General features: G+C 41.2%; 1 protein-coding gene across 2 annotated transcripts in view; it reads left to right on the forward strand.

Moving 5' to 3' along the window:
* Positions 1-381: 381 nt before the first annotated feature.
* The window catches only part of LOC115368881 (protein FAM222A-like), a 28,488-nt gene continuing 10,589 nt past the window's right edge, over positions 382-18,280 (forward strand). The window contains exons 1-2 of one of the 2 annotated variants that reach the window (XM_030065294.1): positions 382-654; positions 13,144-13,320. In XM_030065294.1, coding sequence (XP_029921154.1) covers positions 13,191-13,320 — 130 coding nt within the window. In that variant the 5' untranslated portion in view covers positions 382-654; positions 13,144-13,190. The remainder of the gene's footprint in view (positions 655-13,143; positions 13,321-18,280) is intronic. The other variant, XM_030065295.1, reaches the window with a different exon arrangement.

Below are 18,280 nucleotides of genomic sequence, written 5' to 3' on the forward strand. Positions count from 1 at the left end.
TCTCAGAAATTCTGAGATCCAGAATTTTTTTTCTCCCAACAATGGCCCAAATACGCTGTTGTATATTCCCTTCTCGGCTGCTGTGACAGTTGGAGGAAGTCCGTCCCGTGCTGCTGCTGCACCCCTGCCTCCCTGAGAGACGGCTGCTGACGGATGGGATTGTGCTGCCTCTGCTGCTGACGGACGCTCTTCGCCTTTAAAATTTTCCGCGAAACAGCAACGTGCTTACTTCGACGGGATCGGCATCAACGCAGCGACCGCCTTCTCCCTCAGACGATTGGCCGAGCCGTGGGAATATTCAAATCTCCCCTTGATTGATTGGTCTGAAGCCGGTTTCAACTGCGCTTAGGACTCATTTCCACTCCGACATCACATTACAGAGAAGCTAGGTCGGCTGCTGGCAGGAGATGTGAGCGGCAGCGAGCGAAACAATCGGCAAAATGAACGTTTTGCACGAGTTGATCATGTTGAAGGAGTAGGCTGCGGTTAATGGACTTGACCTCATCAATGGATATTTCCACAGAGTTTTCCATCGCTCATCGGGACATTAGTGGCGAGCTCGCTTTTGCAGAGGAAATACGCCTTCCGCCGTCTGGGAGAGCGACCAATCAGCCGTGGAGAACCAAAGATAAACAGGCCTTATGATAAAACTCTGTAAGGAATTGATTATGTTCTCATTTGCATAATTACAGTTCACGTTTCACGGACACCCCGTGCGCTTGTAGAAAACATACTCAGTGCGGGGAATGTGGGTTTATTCTGCATTTTTTCATAGCATTTGACTTTGATTTGAATCACAGCTGTTAAGACTTCAGTGATGCAAATGATAGTGAAGGATTTAGGAGAGGGTTTGTGGTCAGTGAGTGAAGGCTGTTCCAATGCATGCTGGCAGGAGAAGCCCTGCATTGATTTGTGGGTCGACAGCGCTAAAGGAGTGAAGATGCCCAGTGTGCACTAATGGATAGGAGCGTCTCGCCCTTCTAGCACACCAGAGTCCTTACTGTTATTATAGGCTTATGCACATGTGGATTTACATGAGCACACTCCACGGGCCACTTGCACTGATTATCCGCACAAGTGTGTTTGGGCCTGGAAAAAATAGTTAATTAATTCAATTTCTATCAGTTAAAGCTACGCTACGACAGGCCTACCATCCTTTATAGATTTTTCCAGGCAGAGTAACAGTGTGTAACGCAGCACATTTAGTTTCTGACTGCCCGTACAAAAGGGTCAAGTCCAGCAGTCCACCTCTTCTCCCTGCGACGTAATGATTGTGTGAACTATGCGCTGCTTTCAATCAAAAGGGTTTTTTTTCTGTCAGAATCTCATTGGATACAGGAAATGCCTTTGAAGTATATTACTGCTCTTTGAAAGCTGCCTCTAAAGGCTAAGCTTCCCACTCTATTGTCTAAGCCGGAGGTGGGATCATCGCACCTCACTGCACCGGTGGCAACCGAGGTTGAAGGTTATAGCAGCAACACAGGGCCCTTATAGATTATTGGCCAGGTGTGAAATTCTATCCTGCTTGTGCCAAACCATGGATGGCCCAGAGAGATGGGATGTCACAGCTTCCCACCAGAAAGAGAAAAAAAAAAAGGTTGAAATTGATTGTGTTCTACATACCTTGAACATGCTGTTGTTTCTGACCCATGCAAGGGATATGTGAAGCCTCAGGGAGCTGTTTCCTCTTCTTTTTAACTTGAAGCCAGTGGGCAGCTCTCCCCTGTTTTCCTTCCCCATATCATTTTTCTTCTTAAATCATGACCATTATGCCTTTGAGTCGCCACGATGTAATTAATCTAAATGAAAAACGCAGTGCCTTATTCTCCTAAGGAAATTGCTCTGTCCACAGGGCTCAGCTTGACAGTCAATTCATTGGTCTGCTTGCAGAATTCTGTGAAGTGTTTGAATAGCAGTGTAGTGGCATATGCTTTTTTATTTCCACAGTGGATATGCTGCACACTAGACACATAATATGAGTAGCTTTGCTCTACCAGTGATAAAACATCTCATCTTTGATCATTTGGAAACATTGTGAATAGTCCATCAGAGTGAGCCAGTGTAATGAAATGCAAAATAATGGAAGGATGGAGATAGCATTTTTTATTCTTTAGTGCTGCCATTTGTGTATTTTTTATTTTTTATTTATTTTTTTTGTCAGGTTATGTTCAGGTGGTTAGCATGTGCTTTGTCTAGGCTATAACTACAGAACCACACACAGCATGTTTGAGAAGCTTGTAATTTTTGTTTAATTTTGAAGAGTCATGCATAAGTATCCATGGGGTTTCCCACTGATCTCTCATCCCACCCCAGCAGTCTCCCTCCAGCTCTGTGAGGAGAAGGGATTTATCATTTGGTTGCCTGCTCCCCCTCTGCTTTTTTCAGAAGCAAAGCTGAGCTATGACAGTGCTACCTTGCAATATACTGTAAAGTTTCCACAAGCTCACTCAATCTTAAATGCTCCTACCCCAAAGGGATCTTGTTATACTCGAGAATGGGCCTTTTTTTCAGTTCTGGCATGATTATCACCTAGTCCAGTAGAAGGACTGATTAAGGTCATGTTTTTTCCCACCATGTTCCCCCAGTTTAGTTTGTGTTGTGTCTCTAGTAAAGAGATTGGATGATAGGATGATGCAAAGTGACTTCAGAAAAACCATGTGTGCCTGATCTCTATGCTCATCTGGCAGGGATAATGTCAATGGCTTGGTTGCTATGCAGTTCCTCCCATGCACCCATAGTAATCACCTTTTTATCTGCTAAGGGATGTCGTGTGTAATTACAGGCAGCCTGCCATCTTTTAAAATCTGTCTAATTGGTCTTTTCAATTTAATAGGATGAAGGGGTAGAAGGACAGAGGGTTAAGGGTGGAGGGTTAAGGACTGGGCCTCGGAGGTCACTGGGGAGGGGGCAGAGCAGGCCGTCCTGCTCTGCTCCTTTATTTTGTCTACATGATGGTGCTCAGTCATTAAACACACTGCCAGATTGCACTTGATACAACATCTGCCCTCATTGGAAAGGCAGCAAGCTGATGTCATTTTGCTTTAGTGCGCGGATCAAAGGCCCTTTTCCTAATTTAGTGTTTCTATGAGGCTTGATAGAAAGCTTATCATTAAGTGTGGGAAATAACATATCTCCCATGTGAGACCGGCGTAGGGAACATTTTCTCAACCTTTTTCTCATGAGTTTGTGTTTTATTAACATTTTTAATGACTTGAAAGAATCAGTGACCCCTGACAGAATACAGAGCAGCCATGCCTCTTGCTGACAGGGGGTGGGGGGTTGGAATGGGAGGTATATGTGTGTGTGTGTGTGTGTGTGTGTCACCGTTAGCCAGTTACGTTGTAAGAATATTTCTCTTTTGCATTTTTAAATCTTAGGAGAAACAGTTTGCCGCTTGAGGGGAAATTAGAGCATCCGTCTGTGACTTTGGTTAGATTAGAATAGCTAATTAGAAAACACAACAAACATGTTTTTTTATGTTGGTTAAATAAAATACAGCACTTGACCGAGCACATTGTTCTTTCGGTGGACGTTAAGTGAACAAATTGTGAAAAGCTTGTGTGCATGGTGTTCTTGCTTGGTTTTATGTAGTCTAGTCACGTCTGACTCTGTTCAACTTCAACCACGGAAGAATGATACAAATGCAAAACCAAAACAAGCTCAGATGCATGTGTTCTAAGAAAGAGTGCCTAATCTTATCTGTTATGTATATGGATTCATTCAAAACTTTGCATATGTTTGATTATTTCATAAGCTGATTTGTCCAAGTTTGCACTCCCAGTTAGAGGAATTGGCTGTTGGTGGTGGTGGTGGTGGATGATAAACCAGATTACAAAAAATAGGATGGTTTGGCCTTTTGGATTTTTTGTGTCTGTTTTCCATTTGGCACTTTAATGATATTGAGCACGTAGTTTGATTGAATGGTTCGTCTATTTGCAGTACATTTGGTTATCTGAGGAATGGGCACATGTCCGTTAAATCACCTCATTTGCAACTCATTTGCAAACTGTGGCAACAGGCTGATGAACGATGGAAGGTCTGTGACCCAAACATCACATGAATAAATTATTGGGAACTTCATTTTCAGTGTGTGAATAATTTCCCTTTTTGTGGTTACTCTTATTTGTCCTGCACCAGAAACTTGGGTTTGATGTGCACACCGTCTCCTTTCTTTTTATACTTAAATAACATCACATATATATATATAAAATACAATTACCAATCAATTATGATAATCTGTCACATTCTGTCTTTTTGAAAAAATTTTGTAAAGATGTTGAGACTAAAAACATATTCTTAGCATTCTGCCTATGCTTGAGTCAAATGCCACATGTTAAATTGGGGATTACATTACAGATTGGTTCTTTTAAAGAGGATATGTGTTTTGAGCTCACTGTTATCTTATGAAGTCAAGGTTTTCCAAAGGTTGGACAGCGTGCCCCTAGTTGTTTGACAGTGTGTCCCAGTGTGCACCCTCATATGTGGGATAAGGATAAGATAAGGCTCTGTTTACCTTTTTAATGCTACCTCGGCATTGGCCAGACTTTACCCCATGCAGAGTGTTCCTCTTGCCTTGGCTCTGTCTGTGTGCAAGGGCAGATTTGGGTGAGTCCAAGGCTTCCTATTCCCTGCCAAGGCTGTTTACTGAGATAAGACATAATTGTGCCGCTTTGTGTTCATGGCTAATATATTACTCTGCGTCTCTGTACACATCGAGTTAGAATTAAGATTATCAAACAACAAATTCATATCAGGCCCAGGAGCCTTGTAGTCCTAGTATTCCTGGGAATCTCATAAAATTGTGTTATGTTGATCTCAATCAGTGTTTCCTCCTAAGTGTTAGGAGCCCTGTGCACAGATGACAGCTGGGCACAGAGACAGATGTGCACACACAAGTGCCAGATATTCATGAGCAGGGCAAATTTCAAAATCAAATAATGAAGTCATTGTCCTTTTTTTATCACTGTCTGGAAAGACCGACTACTTTCACAGAAATAGCCTTTACATACACTTTCATCATTTATTGTCTGTCAAACTGTAATTAACAGATTAACATTAACAGATACTTCACAAGGTGAATAATTTAGCCTTCGATCCCAAGGAGTTGTACTCTTAAAGGTCAACCTGTTTTCCATCTCTGTTTGGGATCATTTGTCTGCACATTTGTGCCGCAATGTTGAATGATGTTGAAAAAAATGTTGGACTGTTGTCAGTGAAGGTGATCTGATATTATTAATTTGAGCATGTCTGATTTTTTTTTTTTTTTTTAACCATTAAGTAAGTGGGAGTAAGTGGATGGACAAGGAAGTGTGATGGCTTCACACATGATATGGCTTTATGTGAAAATCTTCATTGCACCTCTGCTTTTCCTGCAGTGTTGCTATCAACTCCTTACTCTGTTAGACAGTTCTTACATTATATATTGATACTTTATGATAACAATGCTAATAATATTCTATGAATATCCACATTCGCAAGAAAGAAGCCAAACAATAATGTAGTGCCTTATACATCCCAGCAAGTAGCCTGTTGGCCAACTAAATGTTAGCTGATGCAGCTTTCATTTCAGACCATGGTCAAGTTAACCGCTTTCTAAAGATAAAGGACAACAGTTCAAATATAGCTCTAATCATGGAAATTGAAATGACTGTGTCACATATTTCCCTTCCAAAGAAAAGCTGGATGTTTCATTTTCAAAGTTTTTAGATATGCAAGGGTAAAGGACACTTGTAAAAAAAAATGCAGCAAAATACCTTCAAAGGCATCTCACAGTGAAAGGTCTCAGGCTAAGAGCATGAGAAAAACAACAATGATGCATTTATATTAAAGCAAGTATCTGTATTCATGTATGTGTCTAAAATATTGCCTGTGCATTGGTGAGTGAAAATATAGATTATAGATGAAAAACTGTCCCTAAGTGGTATATGACTAGTAGAGGACCTTTGGTTTCTAGCACATTCAAACATGTGCCATTGGCGTCATTCATTGTAACACAACCATCAGGCTGTTGGTTCAATTAAATTTTACACGAGAAGAACCATAATATTTATATTTCACCCCTGATGTCATCTCTTAGCTCTTAACTAGCTGTGGCAGGCAGCGGCCTGCAGGAGATGATGTTTTTGGTCCTGTCTGTCCACGGCTACTCTTGCAAATGACTGGCACTGGTAGCCTAAATTGTGCACAGTTATGTTTGTACCATGAAGAACCTCTCGTGGTTGTGGTGATTCAAAACCTTTGCAAAACGTGTGTTTTGGCTACGTCTGCTCCCTCTCCTCACTCACTGTCTAGCTCGCTTGACCACCGCTGCTGTCTCTCTCTCTCTCTTCCAGGGTCACTACGTTGCTCCCTGACTTCCTGTTGTGGTTGTGTTCGCCCTGCACAGGCATTGCATATTTTTTTGGCAACTTTACACACTGCTGACAGGGAAGTCAACAGAGCTCTTAGCAGACACTGGACAAAAACACTGTAAAAAGTGTCAGAGTGGGGGCTAAAATAGATTACGTAGCCTGATGCTTCATGATCAGAAAATGATGTGTGTGTGTGTGTGTGTGAGAGAGAGAGAGAGAGAGAGAGCTTTTAATTTGGTCTTTTAATTTGTAGCCTCTTTGAAACATGGTTTCTGTCAAAAGCTATGTGACTTTTGACAAAGAGCCACAAAAGGCTGGTGAGCCACAGGTTCCCAACCACTGCTATAGTGTATGTAAAAAAGTAAAATACATACAGAGTGAACAAGAAACAGCTAAAGCTGAGAGGCTTTGGGAGTTTTATAGAATAATTTCTATACTGTACTGTATTCTGTTTCAATCATACAGTAATTTATTTTGTGATTTGAAAAGCATAAGGCAATACATTTGGCTGCTGAGTCTCTGCCGAGCCCATAGTCCGGAAAAGGGGAGATACGCCTGGTGGAGATCTGCACTACTGATGCCCCTTTTCCACCAGAAAAAACCTGGTGCTAGTTCGGAGCTGGTGCTAGAGCCGGTGCTTAACTGGTGCCAACGAAGAACCGGTTTGCTTTTCCACCGGCCAAGAGCAAAGTGGAGCCAAGTCAGAGCCACGTCATGACGTCTTCGGAAAACGTAATGACGGGTGCGCGAGACGCTCGCTCAGAATCACAATAACCATCATGAATGAATGAATGAATGATACTTTATTAATCCGCTGCATCCGCCCGTCCTGTCCTGAAGCCGCTGAAACTGATCGTGTTCGTGAGCCGCGTCTCAGTCAAGCATATAACGCTGCTTTCCCGATACAGTTTCTGGCCCCGGGTGGAGCAGGATCTGGATTTATTAGCGATGCAAATACTGCGTGTGTCTTTACAAGCCTACGTTTCAATACAGAGGCGAAAAACACAATTATTGCCGGCTACCTGTCGGATTCGTGATCGGAACGAATGACAGCTATGTTTAGTTATAAAACGGGTGCTTCTCATCCTTAAATGTAATTTGCTGAGCCGCGTTCCATGCCGCTGTAAAATCAGTATAACCCACGGCTTCTCGGGGATTATTGTTTATGTTTATAGCGTTCGCAGTTCCTGTTTTGTTTTGTAACCCCGCCCACCAATGACGCGGTGGGCCGCGTCATCGGTTCTTTCTCTGGCTCCTGTTTAGCCCCTGCTCGGAGTCGGTGCTTGCCTAGCACCAGTTTGGAACCAGTTTGGCACCAGTTTGGCCCCAGCTCGGGCGGTGGAAAACCAAAAAACTGGTGCTAAGTCAGGCACCGGCTCCGAACCAGCCCTGGTGGAAAAGGGGTATGAGTGCAGTCTTCTAGTGTTCAGAATAAATAGATTTTTACCTCTTGAACGATATGGTTACATTCAGTAATTATTTTCATAGGCTCTTAACTAATGAGAATGAAAAGGGGGAAGGAAATCCTAGGTTCTCTGTTTGTGATGGTAATCATTAAGTGCCGAAGTTAAGTATGGCAACTGGAAGACATGATTTAAAAAAAAAAAAAAAAAGTATGTAAAATTATCACCATTTCAAGCTTTGTGTGGAAAAGACTGTTTGAATACTGCTGTGGTTTTAGAAGGCCAGGCACAACATAGATCGTGAAACATCATCCATCTCCCAGACACCCTGCCATAAATGCTGCATGATTTCCATCCAAGTGAACGATCTGGACATCTGTCTGAATTTTGCACAGCCATTGTATTTATTTCACATATATTTTGGGCATGTGCATGAATTATATAGGAAGCCATGTTTAACACTGTTGTAATACCTTTTACAGGAGCTAATCTCAATGGAAATGAGGCTCATTGTTATCAGCCTGGGGCTTGGAGTGTGCTTATAGCGTGGAGCTGAGAGGCTCTGGGTTGTTTGGTTATACTGCATTTGAATCTTTGTGTCTTTTTTCAGAGAAGGAAAATGTATGAGAGAAATCTGGATCTCCCTTATATAGTGCTCTGATACCAATTATGCAAACTATTAGAGAATTTAACCAGGCCGGCTCTTATCGGCTAATCCAGGAGTAATAGATTCTATTAAAAATGTATGAGGGGGTTGGGGGAATTGATGTTGTGTGTGTGTGTGTGTGTGTGTGTGTGTGTGTGTGTGTGTGTGTGTGTGCAGAGATGAAACCAGCAGCTGCAGCAGCACTGCTGTCTAATTCTATCTGAATGTCAGACTTCTTGTCCTGTCTCCATTACTCAGACAGGATCCTGCAGTGTCTCCCATGAACACAGTATTATCAGTGCCATAAATAACATACAATGTAATTACACAGTAAATGCATTGTGATTTGCAAACCACTTCTCTTGGACTCATGAGATTAAACATTGCTTTTTCACCTCTGGAATAAACCAATTGCAATTCATCATTTATTTTTGTAAAATTAACTTTATTGTAAGGTAATTTTTTTTTTTTTTTTTTTGGCTTCTTTATCTTCTGTTCTTTCCTTGCACTGCCAGTCCCTCTGATTCTGAATGGATAGGGAAGGAAGAATATTAGCATAGCACTCACATGCTAATCCACCTAGTTAGTGAAAAGGGTGCTCATCTTAAACCTTTTTCATTATCATCTAATTATTGACTGAGGATTCTGAGAACTGCTAACAGGAGCTGAGATGACTGGGATAGGGAGGGGTGTGTGAATGTGGTGGGGGAGGATTGTGTGTGTGTGTGTGTGTGTGTGTGTGTGTGTGTGTGTGTGTGTGTGTGTGTGTGTGTGTGTGTGTGTGTGTGTGTGTGTGTGTGTGTCTTTCATGGCGTGTTTGGATTTGTGGAGAGGGACAGTCTCTGGACATTGTGTTGCTACTCCATCTCAGATCCTTTATATTGCTACGAGGAGAGGAAAGACCCTGGCAGGTCACACAGATGCTTTTATCAAGGCCCATGTGTTAATTTACAGCTTCTGGGAGGGACTCATTCACATCATCCATTTTAATACCCCGACTATGATAGATATTGATGTGCAGCAGCTCTCAACAGTCAAAAAAAAAAAAAAAAGCAAAAACAGGTGACACATTTTGGATAACATGAAAACTTGATTTTTTTTTTTTGTTTTTTTTTTTTTGTAATCTAGCAGTGCGTTTCCTGGGTATTGGTGCATAAACAGCTTTAATATCCTGGAAAAAAAAATGTGATTTACATAGCTTTGATTGTATAGGCCAGACCTTTTGCTGAAGCTGGAATTCATTTTATAATCCAAACAGAAATGATAACAGGTTTGATTATGCCTCCAGGGTACATTTATTTTTGGGGGATGGCATCCTGATTCAGAGCACCTTTTTAGAGAATCAGTTCTCTTCCCATTTAATTAAGCCACCACAGCACATCATGCAGTCTCCTAATCACTGCCCTTGTCGTTCTTCAAATGCCCTTGTTATCTCCTCACACAGAACCCTGCCCTGATCCCAGGACAGACAATGCATCAGAAAATGAGATATTTTTTATTTTTCATGCCATTTTCCCTCAGATTCTGGAAAATGAGTTCATGATTGATGGAGGGGGGCAATTTGTCTGCCAAAACATCCTTATCAAAAAGCCATGGGAGACAAAAGATGGACGGCAGAGCAAAAAGGTCTTTATCTCCCTGGTGAGCTCTCAGTGGACCACATCATGCCTGATAACGCTGCTTATCAGCTGAATTGATGCTGTCCCAGAGTGGCAAGGATTAGACGCTCTTGCATCTTAAACTTTGTGCCCTTTTCTTATTATCCATGAGAGTAGAGACCTTGTCGACATTAACTTATAAGTCATGGGGATGGTGGAGGGGTAATCACAGTAAAACTGAAAAGCTAGGCAAATGGGCACTGGGATTAAACATATAGAATAATGTCCTGCATGAAGGGAGATTAGCTGCTGATTGAAAAGCTGATTGAAGGAGACTGGCTTGAAAGGAGGCAACATTCACCGAGTGATAAAGATCCTTTATGCTGCAAAGAAATGTAGAGTTGAACTACTGTGTTCCAATCCCTGCCATTTTTAACATTGCTTTCATGTACGTAATTTTATGCTGCATTTATGTATCATTTCAGCTACTCACCCTTCTGTAGACATGTCCTATAAGTGTACGTAAAACTCCATATGTGCAAGGCACAAAACCTGTTTTTTTTCTCTCTCTGGTGGAGCATCACATTATGTGGAGGGCTAGAGAATTGATACCACTTGAGATCTTAGACCAGATAATATCATTCTGCTGTCTGGGATCACTTTGATCTTGTGTCTCTTTCCCCGTTTTAGTAATTCCGCTCAAGTACGAAGGCAATTTTAATCATAAGTTTTCACAAAATCTCTTTAAATTTTAAATTTAGATAACAGGATGAAAGAAACTTTCATCAGATATGCTTTTATGGCTGCTTTCTTGCTCTCATCTGCTGTTGGTGTAAAACCTTTTTGCTTTAAATCACTGGCCTTTTGCTGAATTATAATGCCCTCCTAGATGCATTTTCATCCAGCCGCAAATTAGGGGCATAATGGAAGGTATTCCAATTTTTGTCTCATTTTCTGCTGGTTAAGTAGTGTAGGGTTTCCCCTGGAGATACCTTTCCTCTCTGTTATGTTCTTTCTACTTTTTTTTCTGCTCATCTTTCCTTTGACAAATGTGTGGTAATGGAAGGGTTGTTGTGAAATTGGCATTCTTTTTTAGATGGAATCTGACCATTCCAAGGCTTTTAGCTCTTCAGATATGTGTGCTCAGATGAGAAAGGCTGCGCTGATCGGTTTGAAGGAGGCTTGTCACCGAGGGACAGATGGGGGGTTGGAGGTGGGGTGGGGGGTTGCAAGAGAAAAGGAAGACAGGGAGAATCTCTTTAGGCACCGGACTAAATTGAGAGCCACTCTGCTCTTTCCTCCTTTTAGGGTGGAGGTAATCATGTTTCTTTAGCCTTCAGCTAGTCACTGAACAGTCTGTTCTGTGGTTGACTCACTTAAGCTGCCCTCTGGACCTTGAGGGAGGAATGAAAACAATAATCCAAAAGAACTGTGAAGATAAAACCAGGCAAGAAAAAGAGATGAAGGCAGTCTGATTACTGTAGGCTGCAGGCTCATATTAGCCTAGTTGAGGGCCGCTGCAATGCATTAAAGTACTTTTCTTTATTCCATTTATAATGATTGCACTGAACAGCAAATTGTTGATAGATAGGTCTCAGGCTGTGATATTTTGCATGGATAGCAGTTGGCTGTCTACAAGGCACCTCATTAAGATACAGCAACGCCTGTGTTGAGATAGCCTCGGGTTCTTTAGTTTTGCAGTGCTGGTATTCAGATTTGCTGACTCTGTCCAATAATCAAAGAGAATGTTAAAGATGCATTTACCTATGAAGTGCTCATATAATACCAAGTTTTTTATATTACTATTCAGAATGATGGCTTCAATCAGGGCTGCTGGGAAGACGCTGCCTCTGTCAGACAGCCACTCATTACCTCTGACAATACTTAACTCTGGAAATAGCAGAGCCTATTTTAAGGAGAGAGCTGCTTTTGGCTTTCTCTGCTGATCAATACTGCCATAAATTCATAGAACAAGAAGCCCGGTTCTCTGGGCTAGTTACAAATTGAAAGGCACAGCCTGGGGCTACAAGAGGCCTTGTAAATTATCTGTGCTATAGCAATCGACAGAGCAAAGTTGATAACAGGAAAGAGCCATCATAACAGCTGAGTTGAAGCAGGAAATGGAGTTATTATTAAGTGATATTAGTTTCTCAGATGCATAGCCTCAGCAGTTCAAAGGGGGGGCTCCTGAATTTTAATGTGGTAAAAGGACCCAAGTGGTTGTGTAGTCTTATATTGGCTGATGAAGTAAAGTGGGAAAGATGTTTCGGAGAGAACAGACACTCCCAGGGGGGTTTTGTAACATCTACTAGTAAGCTTGCAATATTCTTCCAAGATGTAACTGATGTTTTGATGTAGGATTCGGTCTCTATTGAAGAACTACTTTCTTCTTATAATTTGATGCAGTTGTAAACTTTGTTTGCATTTTCTCATTAGCTTTCCCCATCACTATGTAGCCAAACTGCAAAATCAAAAACACTTTGAAATTCATAATAAGAGCGAAGAGGGGAGGGGATCAGTTGCTCTCTGTTACAGGATTACTCCAAATTTTGGGGCAAAATAGCCTTTTTCTGACTTACCCAGACTGAGACATGATGTTCAATACCATTTTCACCTCTGTACATCCAGTGGTTCAGTCCCAATGGGTAGCACTTTGTGCTACCTTAGCATAAAGACTTGATGTCTATGGGAATCATTAGCCTAGCTTAGTCAAAGTGAAATAATCAACCTTACAGCAACTCTGAAGCTGTCATATTTATGCAGTGTACCATGTGGATTTGAAATAGACGTCCTGTATATATTTTTTAAACAAGTTGTTTTAGATGGTTGGAACTGTAACTGCTGAACACATATATCCTTCCATCTGGCCAATGATCTGATGAGCTGAAGGTATACGAATATCCAGCACAAAGTGTGCTCACTCACGAAGTGAATTTGTGCGAGATCTACCTATACCTTCGGTGCTGCATAGATCACTGTGCTCGACGAAAGGATAAATCTGTCTCAATCTGGGTAAATTTCAAAAATGGTATTTTGCCCAACAGTTCGCGTATTTCTTTAAGGTTAAATTTGTTTTGAATCAACATTTTAGTTGAAAGTTCTGTTGTTGGCCAGATATTAACAATGTGCTTTTCCCTTTATCCTAGCAGGTTTACCAAAGCTGTGTGCAGCTGTAGAGCCCCAGTGAACCACCATGCTGGCCTGCATCCAAAGACGACAGAACCTCTCGTCCCAACATCTGGTCTGCACCCCCAAAATCCTGGATGTTCCACCACCTCCATTACTGCTACCGGTACCACCATCACAACCCTGCACTCACAAAGGCAAGTCTACATCAAATACATAAAGGCACTTTGGTCTATTTCATATCACCAACACACAATTTATTACAGCCACAGAGCACAATGTATCATCAGCGTAGAGCATATCACCCTGTGTTTGATTAAGAATTCAGTTATTTGGAAGTTTCTAGGATTAAAGTAGTGGGATTGTTTCTGGGCTTGCTGATAATGTGCGGGATGTGTGTGCATGTTAGTGTTGACCCACGTGCAGCTGGTATCTTTGGGACTATTCTCATCTTACCTGTCAAGCATAAAATATTTAGACATTTATGATTATATTTCTTCTGCTCAACTGATTAAACAAGCTGTACTTAAGGCTCAGTTCTTGGGTTGTTAATGTTTTCTTTATGTGTGCTAGACCTTAGCCACATTTTTTGTGCTCATGTGACAGGAATGAAAAGACACCACGTCATGAACAACATGAGATCCTATTTGTAAGGATAAGTGCTGTAATAGTATTTCAGTAGATTTGAGTTACGAGGACAATTTCAATTTTGACCCAGTCTAACTGATTGTTTGCTAAATTTCTGAAAACAGAAACATGTTCTGTTTTCATATGAAAATTAATCAAAGAATTGTAAAAATAACCTTGTGGCTCTTGATCTTGATTTCAACTTTGAAAAAACGTTGGTTTTCACAGGAGTTGAGTCTGACCTGGTAGGTTGTTAGTGGCTTTGCCAGAACATTATTCAAGAACTTTATTAACAACAGTGCAGCTAATTAGGATTAACTTAGCTCACGTCTAATTAGTTAATATTAACATTAGCTTGAGATTGGCTTCTGATATTTTTTTAAATAACTTTGGCTGCACTCAGATGATTTTAATTCATTTCATTTGTAAGCTTAGCTTCCCCTTTGTTGTTGCTGCAAGCTGTGACACTATGACATAGAGAGACATAGAGAGATCTGCTGAACAACCAGGTGCTTGTTTAGTCTCAATGGAAGTTTAAATAAAGTTATGCAAACAAATTCCTCTGCCAATGTACAGCTGTTGCCACGGCAAGGTGCAGTACCTTGAAATATTCTGATTTGCTGTGAAACGAAGGCCCATAAAGACCCACGCCAGTTCTACTCATTCAATGTCCCAGGGATTAGCACATTTTACAGAGTTAATTTATGGACCTTCTCTCTTCCCAGAGAAAATCACTGACCATCCTGTCGTACTTTATAAAAACATCAGGCAGTACAGTAAGTGGATCATGGATAAGTACATAAATTGGTGTATAATTCCCATTTGTATAGCAATAATTTACCCCACCATGTGAACCTAATTTTCCACCATTTCTCCAGGTTTGCAGATCAAAATTGAAGACAGGCATTTCCTGACTCAAAATGATTCCCAGATATTGCATTATGGTGGGCACTGGGTACTGGGCACTGACTCTGACACATGGGAACTATCCATGTGGAGAACAAGATTAATTAGTACATTAATAACACAGAAGCTCCTCATCCACCATTTTTCTAAAATAACAAGTGAAATCTTCAGCTGTCACCTGTCTGGGACTGTCCTATCATGTGAGAGCACCTCTTACATGGAAATTGAATGGATAGTAACTAATTGTGTGAAAGGGGGAAACCACGGCGTTAACACAGCATTACTGGTTCTGTGTGTGAAAGGGGCTTTAGTCCCTGCCACTGAAAAGCGTCCCTCAGAACATAATGCTGCCACCACCATGCTTCATAGTGGGGGTGGTGTTAAATAGATGATGAGCTATGCTGGTTTCTTCCAGTCACAGCTTTTGGAATACAGTTTTTGATTCATCACAACACAGAATCTTTGGCCTCATGCTCTTTGAGACTTTCACTTACATTTGGCAAATTCCAGGCCCCTGCCATGAGTGGCTTCCTTCCCGGTACCCTGCCAGACTGTCCAGATTCGTGAAGTCCTGCACAGACCGTCATCTTTCTGACAAGCTCTTGCTTTGCAGCCCAAAAACTCTAGTTCAATCTGTGGTGCTTGGATTCTTGATCACCTCCCTGACCAAGGTCCTTACTGCAAGATTGCTCATGTTGGCTGGATGATCATTGTAAAGGATGTAAAGAAAGATTTTACTGATTAACCACTAAATTCAGTAGAGTTGAATACTTAATGAGGACATAGTACATCTGTGATACAATATGGATGACAACTCTGTAATAAAACTCTACAATATACATGTTTGTGGTTGCATGGGTCACAAACTGTAGTCCACAATGGACTACAGAAGCTGTATAAAGACGTCTCAGATAAAGACCATTTTGCATGAATGAAGACAATCACATACAGGCTTCTCCTAAAACTGCATGGACCATAACAGTAAATTGTGTCAGTCTTTATATTGTATTGGAATACAAAGCAACTGCATGCAAATAGTGACGGTAAACATGCTGTAGGCTCACTTTATCATGGTCAGAACAGAGTTTAAATGAGTTTAGCCTGTATTAGCTAATGCACGTATGGCCTGTTTTTATCTGGAGAGCAGGGAGCTAGTCAAAGGGATAGTTCAGATCTATTGATACAAGATGGTTTAGGTTCCTCACCGGTGTTATCACTGGAGCTATGTTTGGTATTGCAGAACACAGCGGTGTTCATACACACACATTATGACGCCTGCCAGGTGTACCACTGCTGCACACAGCAATATTCAAAACACTACTGGTGAACAGTTCATATCACCTCATGTCAGTCAATCCAAACAATCCCTTTAACTAAAATTCCTCTCTCAAAAATGTGTCCTTATCTTAAATTTTATGTTTTGCCTTTTTGTTTTTGTACATTCCAAAAATGAGATTGACCTGTTTGATGTCTCTCATATGAGACTATTGTTTCTGTCTTTTAAAAGAAAAGATTGTTAATATTATTTGATTTCATTGAAAAGAAATGTACCCAAGCAGTATGGTTGTTGTTTATGTTTTTGAATTACAATTTTAAAAGTTTAAAGACATCAGGGCAAAATTTTGGCTAATGGAAGTTTCATGTTTAAAAAAATGTCAGTATTGGTTTTAAAAACAAAAATATATCAGTTGAATCCTACTTCTCTGTATATGTTTTAATGTCTTTACATGGAGATCACTCACATGTGTACATGATGAGATTTGCACAAAAAGTATGAAAACACTAGACCTGTCACTAGAGAGCCCTGTTCTGATTCATATTACATGTCATTCTCAACTTGGAGTCATATTGTCATTATTCATGTGACTATTATCAGATTTCTCTGTTTTCAGTAATTCATTCTATGACCTCTATGAATTCTAGAATCTTAAAGCATGATAGATTTTATGGTGAAGAGGCTGACAGAAAGCATGCTGGGGGCTTTGCATCGTTGTCTCTCAGCTGTACTGAATATTCTTGGCCTTGAAGCAAAATCTTTATCCCCAACTGTACTCAAATCTGAAATGTTGAACGCCCTTCCACCCCCGTTACCTCCATCTTCTCATCTCTACATTTCTCTCCTGGGTTGAAACGCCTCTTTGTCTTTTTGTTATTAAATATTAATTGTGAATCAGTGGCGCACTTGTCTGCTAAACGCTGGAACAGAAGGGTCTAGTTTGCCTCAGGCAGAACCAGGGGCGCCTTCTCATCCTGTTTACCTGCAGGATCTTTTCCCCACTGAGTTTCATGCACAGCAACCATGCGCTAAGCAGCAGCCCCTCACCTCCAGCAGCAGCCTGACATTTCAAACAGCCAGAGGAAATGGACTACTCTGCTGATGGCAGCCCTCTGCCTGTGGCCAGGCCCCTTGATTAGATGAGCCATTGTTTGATCAAGTTAAATGGACAGTTTTTAGCCACTGCTGTGCTTTTTAAAACCATTTCCATTTTTAGCTATCAGGTGAATGCCTGGTACTAGACACAAAAGTCCTCAGTCACACAAACCCACATGAGTATGACAACGTGTTAGGGCCATTGTAGGGAGAAAAATATGGAGCCAGGAGCGTAGGGCATAATATTCTCTGGGATTTAGCAAGAAGGAAATCCTAGTGATTTTAGCCCAGAATCACAATCTTCTCCTCAGCATCTGGACTTTGAAGAGACGTTGCTGTGACTTGGGCCTGTTCAGAAGAAAACAATCTTGTGATTCTGGGCTAAAATCAGCAAGATTTCCTTGTTCCTAACTCCCATGTCAAAGTAGAATTTGATGAGTTGATCAGCTGCAGGCCTGATACACAGGGAGCGATAGCAAAGTCAACACATGTGCTTCAGTGACCAAAAAGTAACAAATACTATTTTTCTTGTAAATCTGTTGCTTTATAATATTAGAATTTCCAAGTTTTTTTCTCATAAATTTGTGAGTTTTTTCTTGTAAATTTACCACTTTAATCTCAGAAATTCTGTTTTTTTTTTTTTTTTCTTGGAATATTACCCCCCTCACCTGACTCCATTTTTTTTTTGGCCCTGCACAATGGCACTAATATGCCGCTGTACATGAGAGCACTATGTGGAACGGAGTGCTAGGAATTATGCGATGAGAGTGAATACGAGCTGTGCCCTCCTCTGCTATCTCTCAGCATGAAGGCAGGGAGTGGGAATGCTTTTTCCCACGCTGCTGGCCTGTGCTCTTAGGAGGCCTGCTTTGAGACGAACCCTTTCCCCAGGCTGGGCCAAGCGGCACAGAAACAAATGAGGAGTGACACTGGTGCAAAGAAGTATCCAGCACGAGTTTCCTCCAGCACGTATAACTAAGTGTCCAAGCCTGAGGTTCCTCTGATGGGTGAACACCCTTCATCAAGAGATCACTGACATGGAAGGAGGGAGTCAAGGAAATAGGGTGATGACTGTTTGGTTTTGTGTTTGTGTGTTTGCATTGGGAGGTGGAGTGAAGGGAGTGCTTAGTGAGTGAGTGTTAAAAGGCCATATGTTCTGATGTCCCATGTCTCATTTTTCTACTTCAGTTTCATCTCTTTAATGGTCGTCTGGGCTGAGATGTCGAAGTAGCTTACTGAACTGAGTAGAATCC

This window comes from Myripristis murdjan, chromosome 12 (assembly GCF_902150065.1).
Source record: "Myripristis murdjan chromosome 12, fMyrMur1.1, whole genome shotgun sequence".
Taxonomy (NCBI): domain Eukaryota; kingdom Metazoa; phylum Chordata; class Actinopteri; order Holocentriformes; family Holocentridae; genus Myripristis; species Myripristis murdjan.